At 41.1% G+C, this 13855-nt stretch overlaps 2 protein-coding genes across 2 annotated transcripts in view; one reads left to right on the forward strand and one right to left on the reverse strand.

Moving 5' to 3' along the window:
* ENTPD5 (ectonucleoside triphosphate diphosphohydrolase 5 (inactive)) overlaps positions 1–4499 on the reverse strand; it is a 31265-nt gene extending 26766 nt beyond the window's left edge. Inside the window, exons 1-2 of the mRNA XM_052646277.1 lie at positions 4453–4499; positions 2302–2380 (exon numbers count right to left, since the gene is read on the reverse strand). The gene's annotated coding sequence lies outside the window, so the exon portion shown is untranslated. The remainder of the gene's footprint in view (positions 1–2301; positions 2381–4452) is intronic.
* A 211-nt stretch (positions 4500–4710) lies between these two features.
* BBOF1 (basal body orientation factor 1) overlaps positions 4711–13855 on the forward strand; it is a 29213-nt gene continuing 20068 nt past the window's right edge. Inside the window, exons 1-3 of the mRNA XM_052647236.1 lie at positions 4711–4784; positions 7066–7294; positions 11983–12048. Of these exons, the coding sequence (XP_052503196.1) occupies positions 4711–4784; positions 7066–7294; positions 11983–12048 (369 nt within the window). The remainder of the gene's footprint in view (positions 4785–7065; positions 7295–11982; positions 12049–13855) is intronic.

Here is a 13855-nt window from a genome sequence, read left to right on the forward strand (position 1 = left end):
GCCTAACATTCTAAGTCCTTCTAAGTCCCAGGCTATTCTGCCAAAGTTTTTGCCCACTACTTTCACACAAGAACACTTTGCTCTAAGCAAGCATCAGAATCACCTGTGGGGCTTGTTAAAATATGTAACTTGATTGCAGACTTCACTGTCAGGATTTCCAGTTCAACACAGTAGGTCTCAAGTGGGGGCTGAGAATGTGCATTTCTAACAAGTTACCAGATGATGCTGACACTTACCGGTGTGTGGACCATCCTGTGGGAACCACAGCTCTGGTTAAATTACACTCTGTCTCAAACACACAGATTCTGCTCATTTGTTTCACCTTCCCAGAAAGTCTTCCCTTTTACTTTCAGCCTACCTCCTCCTGCAAACTTCCTGTGACAGTCTTTCATGCCTCCAAAATGCTGTAGCATTTAAAGTTCATACCATCTCCCCTAATTCATCACTGCTTGGTGGAGATGCATAGCTTCCAATTGAGGTTGTATAGTCTCAGAGATCAATGATCAGGTCAGCATCTTATACACCTGACTGTAGGCCATTTGAAGGCTGGGGCCCTGTCTTGGTTCCCACTGTACCCTTCGAGCTATCAGAGCCTGGTATTCAGTTGGTATTTACTAAATATTTTTTAAACAAATGAAAATTGGACAGACCCATCAAATGAAAAATGCAGATAAGTGGACCTGAAATTTGGGTATATAACCTTTCTTAAAAAACTGAATTTAAGTATTGTGTAATGGTTTTTCAGAATGGACAATAAAAACTAAACATTTTGCAAGTAAATTGTCAATAGATAATAATTATCTGCGGCAACAGATATTGTATGTAAATAAAACAGTGAATGTTTAAAAAAACCCTGAAAATTTATAAGATTAAATCTTTTATTTGTACCATATGGCTTCTCTGGTGGCTAAGTGGTAAAGAATCTGCCTGTCATTGCAACAAGATGCAGGAGACATGGGTTCAATCCCTGGGTCCGGAGGATCCCCTGGAGTAGGAAATGGCAACCCACTCCAATATTCTTGCCTGGAAAATCCCATGGACAGAAGAGCCTGGCAGAATGTAGTCCTTGGGGTTGCAAAGAGTTGGACATGACTGACTATGCACGCATGCAACAACAAAATACAATGAAAAAGTAGGATGAAATTAACTAATCCTCCATAATATTCAGAAATATTGGTGAGTCTCCTTCAGATAGAGTTTGGATGACAATATATTTATTCAAGATTCTAAAGGCTGTGTAAAAACAAGATCAGAAATGGTTCACCTAGCTTCTCCAACTTATAGAATAGCATCAGTGCTATCAGGCAATTTCAAGGATGACTTACGAGTAGAAATGGTACTGTGCAGGGCCCTATAAGGCTCCTGGGCACAAGGCCTTTCTGTGTTCCCCATTTCTTTGATTATAAGAGACAGCCTTCATTCACCCTCCTTGACGTTCCCTGAGTTTCAAGGGGCAGATTCAAGAAGTTGTTAATTAGGGAAGGGAGAGAACGTGAGACCAGGGTTAAACAGCCAGAAGCAGCTGTGGGTCAAAGTCTTGTTTCCCATCAATGGATATACGCAAAGATATCTTTGAGCTATTCTGCAGATACTGAAACTCCCTCCAGGTGGGAGAAGTTATGATATGCTGCCCACGAGCATGTAGAAGCCAGATCGGTTAGACTTGAGGCTGATGGATGTTGACTACTTACCAACTCACCACCAAACCATCAGAAGAATGTCCACGAGCTGATCACATCCTCTTTTACTATAAAACTTGTCACCATCTTCCCCACTTTGGAACACATAGTTTCAAGAGCATGAGCCTGCTGTGTCCCCCTTTGCCTGGCCAAGCAACAAGCTCTTCTTTTTTACTTCACCCAAAATTCTGTCTCTGAGATCTGATTTGCATAGGTGGACAGAGAAGCTGAGAATCTGGTGTCAGAAACTCGGTCTCCAAGCTAAACCGGAATAAAGTTACAGATGCCTTTATAGAGTAAACCTAATTTTGGAGCTACTGGAAGAAAAAAAAAAAAAGAAAGAACAATATGTAGTTTTAAAATAATTTTGAGATATAGTCTTAAGTTCTTATTTGGCTTTTCGAGCAACTCCACACTCAAGTGTGGTTAGAATCAAGTGTGGTTAGTGATATTAGAATCAATGGGACAACAGAAAAGTTGATATTATTTGGCAAAGACAGAAAATCCAATTTGGGGAAAACAACAACAACAACAACAAAACAACCCCGGAGCAAAAGAAGCACATTTACAGCTTTAAGACAGCAGAGATGTTACCTTACATTCAGATTCCTGCCCTACCTACCAGGACCATAATGATCTTGTCTGCGTGAGGATTCGGCCAAGACACTCCGCATTTCTGTGTTAACCAGGAACTAAGCACACTGGGCGGAAAAAGAAAAAAAAAAGAATTACAAAACCAAGTCAAAAAAATACCAAGTGCTTATCCCAACTTTTAAAAGCATTAGCATTCTAAACAATAAAACAAAGCAAATTTATTCAATGAAATAAACCTCATAGTAAAACTACAAGAATGTATGAAAGGAAACACTACCAGATGAACTGCTAAATACTTCCTACTTTTACAAATGGATGATTGAATAATAACATCTAGTTCTTTGGCAGAGAATGCAGAGGTTCAGAAGACTGTAGATTCTAGAACTACCTCTACTACACTGTGAATCTGGGCATTTCTCTTAGCCATATTCAAGTCACAACAGTTTTAACTGCAAAGCCAAACTTAAAGTCAAAAAAAATTTATTTTGTATGATAAAATAACTAAGAAGTACATGCAACTAAAGTATTATGCACATATATTAAGAAATAATCTTACTACAGTCAAGTTTTCGTGTTTATAAATGAGTCTACAGACAACAGATGACTTGGACTGACTTTCAGGTTCACAGTAACCAATTTTTTAGAATGAATTCTAAATATAAAGCCTCTAATAGGAGATATCCTACACTCTCTTTTCTGCAAGTTATCAGCAGGGTACATTTTCAGAACCCTGGACATATCAAGTGGTAAAGAAATTGGTAAAGAACTCGCCTGCCAATGCAGGAGACATTAGAGAAGGTGGGTTCCATCCCTGGGTCGGGAAGATCCCCTGGAGAAGGGCACTCACTCCAGTATTCTTGCCTGGAGAATCCCATGGACAGAGGAGCCTGGCCGGCTCCAGTCCATGGGGTCGCAAAGAGTTGGACACGACTGAAGTGACTTAACACGCAGACATATAAAATCAATCATAACTTTATAGATTCTATATCAGAATAAACCTCTTCAATGTATGGTAATTCCATCATGGACCCACGGAAGTGTGTCATGCAAATTGGGGCGAGGGGGAAGCACCAGGAATACAGTAAGCCACCATCATGCCAGCAGATGGCATGGCTAAGATTTTCAGTGCTTATTAATATTAACAATCAGCAAGTTCCCTCTTAACCACTCAATTCAGAAACATCAACGACGTAGCTGGGAAAAAAAGCGGGGGAGGGGGAAGGTTTGAATCAGAGACATCTAGAAATGTTGCAGGGATTTTCTCCTTAGAGAAATGGAGAAGATGCACAATGAAGCTTTTAAGGAAATTTTTACATTCAATTTGAAAGGGAGACTAATGCACAGCAGAGCTTCAATCCCAAGTTTCCTAACTGTTGTCTCGGCCCCCAGAATCCCGTCTTCCTCGGTGACTCACAGACAAACTCATTGAATGAAGAAGGCATGATCACAGAGCTCCTCCTCTGAAAAAACGCAAACCATCCTTTTGAGTACTACTCCTTTTCACAGGTGTGCGCGGTGTTGGTTGGGGCGAGGGGAGGTGACGACACCAAAACAAAAACAACACAGCAAAAGGCCAGACCTTTCAACTTCACGCGACTCGCGGAAAAGGGAGGGCAGCACGCGCAGGTTATTAGCAAATGGGAATCTGGGGACGGCAGCGACAGGACAGAAAGGGACCTGACACCGGGATACTCCTCTCCAAGGGCTCTCCACGAGGCCCCGGAGCCTCTCCGACCCCCAGGCTCCCCGATACCCGCGCCCCGCCCGCCTCACCCTCCAAACCACCCACCACCCTCGGACAAGTCCTCAACTGCCTCATCGAAACATGTTTGGCCTGGGAAGCCCGCTGGCTGCGCCGTCCCTTACAGAACCAGCAAGGGTTAGGAGCCAGGAGAGGGAGAAGGAAACCAAAAGAGCCAGGTGGCCTCGGGAGGGGCGGAGCCGGGCCGAGAGCTGGGCGGCCACGGCCACGCTGGCTGCGGCGCGAGGGAAGGAGAGGACGCGCGGGCAAGAAGCGAAACGTTGTGAACCCGGCGGAGGCGACGCTCCGACGAAAGGGGCGCGGCGGGTCCAGCCTCCTCAGGGGAGAGCGCCTCTACGGTCTGGCCGCCTCCGGCCTCCTCTCCCGCCCAGCCCCGACCCCAGTCATGCACCGGCGCGCCCGCGCTCGCACACTCACCGGGCGCGCGCCACCACGGCGCGGCCGCCCGCCGCCCTCAGCCGGTCTCCGCCCCGCCCCCCGCGCCTGGCCAGTGGACTGGGCCCCGGGGGGCGGGGAAGGGGCGGGGCTACGTCACGGGCGCGTGCGCTCTCTGCGCGCCGGCAACGGCTCGAGCTGATCGTTACTTGCGCGGCTTGGTGGTGTCCTTGGAGACGAAGCCGGGCCTGGGCGGCGCGGAGACAAGACCACGGCAGCTGAGCCCCCGGAGAAGCCAGGATGCCGGCTAAGGGGAAGGACAAAAAGAAAGGGAAGGGCAAAGACAAAGGCAAAGATAAAGACAAGAAGAAGAAGTAAGGGGAAGCCACGCTGGGGTCCCTGCTCCAGGGCCTGCCCTCCGGAGATTCGCAGGCCCCGGCCAACTGGCGCCCTTTCCCCGCTACCCTCCCGGACCCTCCCCTTGCTCTCCCACCTTCTGAGAAGGACGGCTCCGTTGCTCAGAAATTCCCCAAAAGCATGCCATACCCCCCACCGCTTCAACTAAGACCGGAGTGTTGAGATTCGGGACCCTGAAATCTTTTAGACACAGCCCCTGCCCACGTGGAGTGTACTAACGAGGAGGCAGATAAGTTCCCCAAGAATTGAAGTAACATAGGACCGAACTGACTCATTTGAAAAGACTCTGATGCTGAGAAAGGCTGAGGCGGGAGAAGAAGGGGACGACAGAGGATGAGATGGTTGGATGGCATCACCGACTCAACGGCCGTGCGTTTGAGTAAACTCCGGGAGTCGGTGATGGACAGGGAGGCCCGGCGTGCTGCAGTCCACGGGGTCGCAAAGAGTCGGATACGACTGAGCGACTGAACTGACTGACTGAGGACCGAATGAAATAAGTGGAGGGGAAAAGATCTAAAAGTGAGGAGGAAGGGTTAGTTCTGACACTGGAATTGAAGGTCGGATATCCTCTAGACCTGTGCTGTCCAATAGTGTCACCGGTCATGTGTGGCTATTAAGATTCGATAAAATTAAACTAAAAATTCAGATCCTCGTTGGTACCGGCTACATTGCGTGTACTCAGTGGGCCTGTGTGGCTAGTGGTGGCTGTATTGGACAGTCTAGATAGTGGTAACGTCACAAAGTTCTATTGGACAGCACTGTTCGCCACCAGTGATTCTTGGCTGGGGAGGGGGTTAATTTTTGACTCCCCGAGGACGTTTGTCAAGGAGACATTTTTGGTTGTCACATCTGGGGACCTCTAGCGGATAAGAGACCGAGTGAAAGTCGCTCAGTCGTGTCCCACTCTCTGCGACCCCGTGGATGATACAGTCTATGGAATTCTCCAGGCCAGAATACTGGAGTGGAGAAGATCCCTTCTCCAGCGGATCTTGCTGACCCAGGAATCGAACCGGCGTGTCCTGCATTCCTGGCGATTTTTTACCACCTAAGCTATCAGACCAAGGATACTGTTAAATATCCTACAGTGCACATTAACAACCTCCAGCCCCACTCCAGATAAAGAATCATGTGGCTCAGAATATTAGTAGTTGGGAAATCCTCCTCAAGACCCAAATAATGCACTAAGCGTTATTCACCTTATCTCTAGTACCTGGAAGAGTGTCGGAATCATAGAAGAAGCTTAATATTTGTTAAATTAAGATGTCTGTTCCTGTAGGCTTCAGCTTGGATCTTTCCCCACACCCCACCCGGTCCCCTCGAGAACTGTGCTGTAGTGCTCTGTTTTCGTTATTTTTTGCCTGTAACCTGATCATCTCAGCTGTGTGGTTGAGAGGCACTTAAACATCCTGAAGGATGTCTGGGTGATTGAAGTAATTCCTTGGGCCTTTTCAAGGATTCCTTTTGGTTTGAAGGAAAACATAAAGAATTTGAGTATTCAGATTTCCCCAAATGATGAGAATTTCTGAAGTGGATAAGATTGCTCTAGCATTAAAGCTTCACAGGTTTGGAGTTGCTGCTAGATTGCTACTACATTTATTGGATGACCCTAGTGGTTCCTAGACACGCTGGAATCATACATCTTGTCCAACAGCACTATATATGGGACCACAAGGGATCTTTGAAAAGTTTATACAGTAATTTGTTTAAGAGAGTAAAGCCTGCTCAGTACAGAGAGTTTAGGAAATCTGGTAAGTCAAACAGAACAAACCCACTTGTAATCCCATTATCCAAAGATAACCACTACTATCATTTTGGAATATTCTTTTTCTTCTTCCTAAGATAACAGCCCAATATACAAATTTATTTGCAATTTTTCCCCTAGTGTATTAATATAAGTATACTACAGTGTGATTAAAAAAAATAACTGCATGGTTAGTCTTTTATTTTCTGGAAGTGCCAATGGCTTGTCACATTCCTAGAACTCACTAGCATATGTTTTCTATTTTTGCCCATTCATCTACAGTGCACATATCAACAATGAGAAACACTGAGGGCAATAGACCATATATATATATATATTTTTTTTTTTAATATTTCTTACTAACTCATTCATCCAACAATATTTGCTCATGTGTGCCAGGCAAATGCCAAGCAAAATAAATTATAATAAAGAGAAAGGTGTAATACTAATATAGTAGAGAAATAGTTATATGCTGTTGATGTCCTCTTCCTGTGCAGGAAGATCATAAAACTTGAGGAATCTGTTGTGGAGAGAGCCAAGGCCAATGCCTCCCTTTGGGAGGCCAGGCTGGAAGTCACAGAACTTTCTAGGATTGAGTATCGTGATACTTCCCGGAGACTGGCAAGATGTAATGAAGAATTAAAGAGACAGCAGTATAAAATGGAGAAAGACACGATGTCTGTATTGAACTATCTGAAGAAACAGGATCAGGAGAAAGATAATCTGGTAGGTAGGTAGAAACCCTCCCAAGCCTTAGTAACTGTCTCTTTTGTTATACTGAGGTGGCTATGTATTTCCAGTATTTTAATTCCTTGAAACCTCATCCCACAGTTAAGACATTTTAGTTGACTCTTAACTCTCCTTTGAAGCAACATGTTATTTCAGAACAGCTTAAAGTCAGAACTGCCTTTTATTTTCATCCTTGTTCCATGTTTTCTTGGATGAAACAAAGATGTGCTAATGGAACATTATGATCAACTTGAAGAACAAGAGCATGGTGTATGATCTATATATTTTTTGATATTGATAGCTGAGTAATTAATAATCTATAAAGCAATTTATTGATAATCCATGATCACATGGTTATGAATCCAGCAAATTGACTCTCTTCTGTTGGACCTGTTGAATCTTTATCTTACTGAACCTTGTTGAAATGTTGGGCATAGAGCTATCATTTTAGATCTGTGGCAAAAAGGAAAGGAACTAACATTTTGGGACTCCTGTTTGTGCCAGGCACCATGTTGGGTACTTTACCTCTGCTATCTCATTTAGTCCTTTTAATAACCCACAAATTGTCATTCCCATTTTACAGATAAAGAAATTGACTCTCAGGGCAGGTAACTTGTCTCACAGCTAGTGGGTGTTAACGTGTGAATTTAGGTGTGACTTAAAGTCATCTCTTTCCTAGCTGCCTCTTTGTGTCCCTTGGTGACCCAAGGAAATTTGTATCATGTTTCATTCCTATGTATGTTTTTTGTATTTTTACTATAAAAATATAAATATACATAGTAGGCACTTATTAAAATATTTTTGCATGCAAGAACGAATGAATGGGTTGTGATTCCACTGATGCTTTGAAAAAGTTAGCAATCAAAACTTAAATTCAAGATGATTTGGAAGCATATTAGAGAAATCAGACAATTGAACACTTGTGTGGATTTTATGTTTTATTAATTTTTTGGCACAGTATTTTTTTTAACCTTTCCTAGGCAACTTCCATTTTTAAAATTACTCTTTGATAATAGCATGCATTATCAAAATTATCTGCTATAAATTATTATTCTAAAATAAGCCTTTAGGCCAGCCATGCAAATAATTTTCAAAATTCATTGTATAAAAGATTTGTGGACTGCATTAGCTAATTGATGTTGGTCTGCCTTTATCAGTATCACTTGTATTTCCTGATTTTCATCCTCCATGTATCACAGGCCAGCATCTGACTGTAGCAAATACATAATTTTCTCATAGACATGGATACTTATTAAAACCAAAGAAACTTCTTTGGGAGGAAGAAGTAAAATAAATTATTCAATATACCCTGGTTAACTAGCTCTCTTATAATTTTGTTCCTCCATACATGCTACTATATCCTAGAAATGCATTATTTGCTTAAACTTTATTTAAACTGTTTACAGTCTTCATGTTAATTATAGAAAGAAGTGAAATGTGTTTTAAAAACTATCATATTTTAGACAGAATTAGGGGATTTCCCTTATGATTTTTGTATTTAAGGCTTTGTTCAGTCAGCACAAAATAAATCTATTTTACACCTGTTCTACATGACTTAGGTCTGTCTGTATTTCTTTTAAAACATTTTTAGGTTTCCCTTGAGGTATTCTGAGATTATTTACAACAATATTTCACTTCTGTATCTTCTGATTTTTTAACCATGTCAAGGAAGGTTTACCTTAAAAAGCTACAGTACTTTGGCCAGCTGATGTGAAGAGCTGACTCATTGGAAAAGACCCTGATGCTGGGAAAGATTGAAGGCAGGAGAAAGAAAACAATATGGTTGAATGGCATCACCGAATCAATGGACACGAGTTTGAACAAACTCGGGGAAATAGTGAAGGACAGGGAAGCCTGGCATGCTGCAGTCCATGCGGTCACAAAGATTTGGACATGATTTAGTGACTGAACAACAGCAACAACAAAAAGTTAGTCAGATTTCCTCCTAAAACATGCCAGCATCCTTGGAGAAATGATTGATTATAAGACTGGAGCAAGGAGAGTAAGAGATGAATATCTTATTGTGACAGGAAGTAAGTAACAAAAAATTAAAGGACACAGAGGGTAACTTGAAGGGGCTCCCACTGGCCAAATCTGGGACAGTCAAAATAAATGACAGTAATCAGTTACAGCTTATTGAATAAAATGAGTTCATGAGTATATACAACTGATAAGTATATACCTTAATAAATATTGGAGAATAGAATGCTTTTCCTTAAAGTAGAATGTAGTAAGTTATTAAATTTCCAAGGAATGATGCAATAAGAAAAATCACCATTTGGAGTCAGAGTAATAATTGATTCAGTCAAGAACAAGAGTGGATGCTAAAACTAGTGGGTGAAAGTTTATTGAGCAAGAAGATATTTGCATAGTCTTAAAATATAGTCCTCCAAATTTATTAATAATTATAAAAGGAAAAATTGTAACTTTCAACTGGAGAAACCTGGCAGACACAGTCTTAACCAGTTGATTACACTTAATGTCAGTCACCTCAAGCTGTGATGCAGTGACAAGGATACATCATCACTTAAGTAGTGTATGCTTGCTGGAAAGCCATAACCTGAATCTTCTGATGAAGAAACATCTCAGACAACTCCAGCCCTGGCCAGTATTCTTCAAAAACGTTGGTATCATAAAAGACAAAGACCGAGAAATGGCTCCAGTTTAAAACTAGAATATATGACAACTAAGTGTAATCATAGTCAGGCATTATATCCTAGACCAGAAAAAGAAAAGTTACAGTGAAAGGACATCATTGGTACAGTTGATGCTAAAGTTGAATATGGAGTATAGATTAAATAATAGTATTTTATCAATGTTAAATTTCCCAATTTTGATCATTGTACTACTAAGATTGTTCTATTCCTTAGGAAACACATAATGAAATATTTAGTACAGGAGTATGATGTCCTAAACTTATTCTCACATGCTCCAGAAGAAACAGCTTCAAAAGTCTACATCATATCTATATATGTATGTATATACACACACGTATTTATGTATATAGACCTATCATAAAGGGAAAACAAATGTGGCAAAATTGAGTGAAGAGTATATGAGAATTCTTTGTACTCTCCTTGAAACTTTCCTTTAAAAATTTACTCATTTAAAAGAAATGCAAATCAAAACTCCAAGTTATCACTTCACACTTATTAAGATGGCTACTGTCAGAAGAACAGAAAATAGCAAGTGTTGGTGAGGATGTAGAGAAATTGGAATCCTTGTGCAATTTGGTGGCAATGTGAAATGGTATAGCCTTTATGTAAAACAGTACAGAGATTCATCGAAAAAGTAAAAATAGAATTATCATATGATGCAACAATCCCACTTTGGAGTATATTTCCAAGAGAATGTAAAGCAAGATCTTGACGAGGTAACTGCACACCCAGTGTTCTTGAAACCCTATTCATATAGTCAAGAAGTGGAAACAACCCAAATGTCTGTTGGTTGATGAGTGAATAAAGAAAGTGTGGTATACAAATACAAGAATATTATGCAGCTCTAAAAGGGAAGGAAGTCCTGTCCTGTGCTACAACATGAATGAACCTCAAGGCCATTATGCTAAGTGAAATAAGCCAGTTACAAAAGGACAAATACTGTATGATCCTACTCATATCAAGTATCTGTGGACAGAGAGTGTTGCCTCACATTCCAGTAAACAAAGAATGTCACCCACCATTCCAGTTCTACAAGGATCAAGCCACCAGCCATTGCAGCCCCCCACCCTCGCCTGCCATCTGCCTCCTTCCACAGTGCGTCCTGACGGGAGGAAACTCAGGCTGGAGCAAAACAGCAAGCATTCTGAGCTTTGGATACTTGGCCCTAGATAATTAACACACATATATCTAAGGAATAATTTCAACAAGCCCAGATCTTTACATCTTCCCTGACACAGAAAAGCACTAAAATCATTAACTCAGAATACCTTTTCCTTGTGATCACTGGTAGCATTTTGATGTCTGACTACATGTTTTTTCCAGCAAGAATCTGCTATATATTCTGCCTGCTCTCTTAATTCTTCTGAGCAGTTCCTCAGAGCTTTCTGAGAGGCTGTTTCCCAGGCTATATAACCCTCAGTATAATCCTGGGATAAAACTGCATTCACAACTTTTAGGTTGTGTGGTTTTTCTTCCGTGCACATACGTGAAGTAGTCAAAATCATACAAACAATGTAGAAAGGCTGGGGGAGGGAGGAGAAGGAATTAGTATCTCATAAACATAGAGTTTCAGCTTTGTAAGGTGAAAAAGTTCCGGAGATCTGCTGCCCAACAATGTGAATTAAAAATGGTTAAGATGGTAAATTAAAAGAAATTTTTTAACCATACACATGTTACCCAGGCAATTATGATGATAGCCAAGTTTTGAAAACTGGCAATAGCAAGTTAACTATAAATAATGTCCTCTCTTCTCATCTTCCCACCTTACTCCACCTCTCCAAGACTACTGGTTTATTTTATTCCATTCTGTTCTGTTCTATTGGCTGTGCTGTGCAGCGTGTGGGATCTTAGTTCCCTAACCAGGAATTGAATCCATGCTCCCTGCACTGGGAATATACAGTCTTAACCACTGGACTACCAGGGATGTACTCCCTACTGGTTTTAATATCACATGAAAATTGGGCTATGTAATTAAGTTAGGATACAGAGAAATGTCTTTGCCTTCCTCTTTATTTTCATTTTCTACAGATTGAAAAACTGAAACAGCAATTGAATGAAACAAAGGAAAAAGCCCAAGAGGAGAAGGAAAAATTGGTATGTACACTGATTCCTCACTTATTGATGGTCAGGTTTCTGGCAAGTTCAGATATTTATGACATGAGAATAAGTAACTCCTCTTGAGAACTCAGTGATCTTAAAGCTCATACACTTGATTGTCCAGATGCTCAAAAATAACATAAAATTATGTTATTGTCGAAAATCATCTCGTAGTAGTGGTAGCTTACTAATCTTGAGCTCTAGGGCTTTTCAGTGGACAGCACTGGGAAACATATTTTTTGAAGAATAAAATATATCATGAGCTCATGCTAATAATTTAAATTCAGATGCAAGAGTACAGGATTTTTATTTAACCCTATCTGTGTCTTCTTTCTCCCTCACCCAAAATCCTGGTTCTAAATGATACCAATGTAACTGTGTATTTTCTTCAAACCTCAATACATCAATAGGCACAGAATACTAATATGATACCAATGTAACTGTGTATTTTCTTCAAACCTTAATATATCAATAGGCACAGAATACTAATATTAATACCACTACCCACATAAGCTGGTAGATACAGTTTAGGATTTGAGTTGGCAGGGGGTACTTTTCCCATTAGGATATATACCAATAGTGATCTACAGTCAAATTCAGTTCAGTTTAGTTCAGTTTCTCTGTCGTGTCTGACTCTTTGTGACCCATGGACTGCAGCATGCCAGGACTCCCTGTCCATCACCAATTCCCAGAGTTTACTCAAATTCGTGGCCATTGAGTCGGTAATGCCATCCAACCATCTCATCCTCTGTCGTCCCCTTCTCCTCCCACCTTCAATCTTTTCCAGCATCAGGATCTTTTCAAATGAGTCAGTTCTTCACCTCATGTGGCCAAATATTGAAGTTTCAGCTTCAACATCAGTCCTTCCAATGAATATTCAGGACTGATTTCCTTTAGAATGGACTGGTTGGATCTCCTTGCTGTCCAAGGGACTCTCAAAAGTCTTCTCCAACACCACAGTTCAAAAGCATCAATTCTTCGGTGCTCAGCTTTCTTTATAGTCCAACTGTCACATCCATACATGACTACTGGAAAAACCATAGCTTTGACTAGATGGACCTTTGTTGGTAATATAATGTCTCTGCTTTTTAATAAGCTGTCTAAGTTGGTCATAACTTTTCTTCCAAGGAGCAAGCATCTTTTAATTTCATGGCTGCAGTCACCATCTGCAGTGATTTTGGAGCCCCCCAAAATAAAGTTTGTCACTGTTTCCCCATCTATTTGCCATGAAGTGATAGGACCAGATCCCATGATCTTAGTTTTCTGAATGTTGTTTTAAGCCAACTTTTTCACTCTCCTCTTTCACTTTCATCAAGAGGTTCTTCAGTTCCTCTTTGCTTTCTGCCATAAGGGTAGTATCTAAGGTTGATATTTCTCCTGGCAGTCTTGATTCCAGCTTGTGCTTCATCCAGTCCAGAATTTCTCATGATGTACTCTGCATATAAGTTTAATAAGCAAGGTAACAATATACAGCCTTGATGTACTTCTTTCCCGATTTGGAACCAGTCAGTTGTTCCATGTCCAGTTCTAACTGTTGCTTCTGATCAAATTAACAAGGTCTAAAAACAATTTGAAATAATTCCTTTCTGTAAGGTTATGGCACCAACTCTGCAATACATTTTGCTTTTGATCTTTTAGGAGTTGCTTTAAGAAATTAATGTGAAATAATGTAACTATATAATTATAATTATGTAAAATAGTCTTCCCTGGTGATTCTGTGGTAAAGAATCCACCTGCCAAGTAGGAGACACCAGTTTGATCCCTGGGTCAGGAAGATTCCCTGGAGAAGGAAATGGCAACCCAC

Source organism: Budorcas taxicolor, chromosome 10 (assembly GCF_023091745.1).
Source record: "Budorcas taxicolor isolate Tak-1 chromosome 10, Takin1.1, whole genome shotgun sequence".
NCBI lineage: Eukaryota > Metazoa > Chordata > Mammalia > Artiodactyla > Bovidae > Budorcas > Budorcas taxicolor.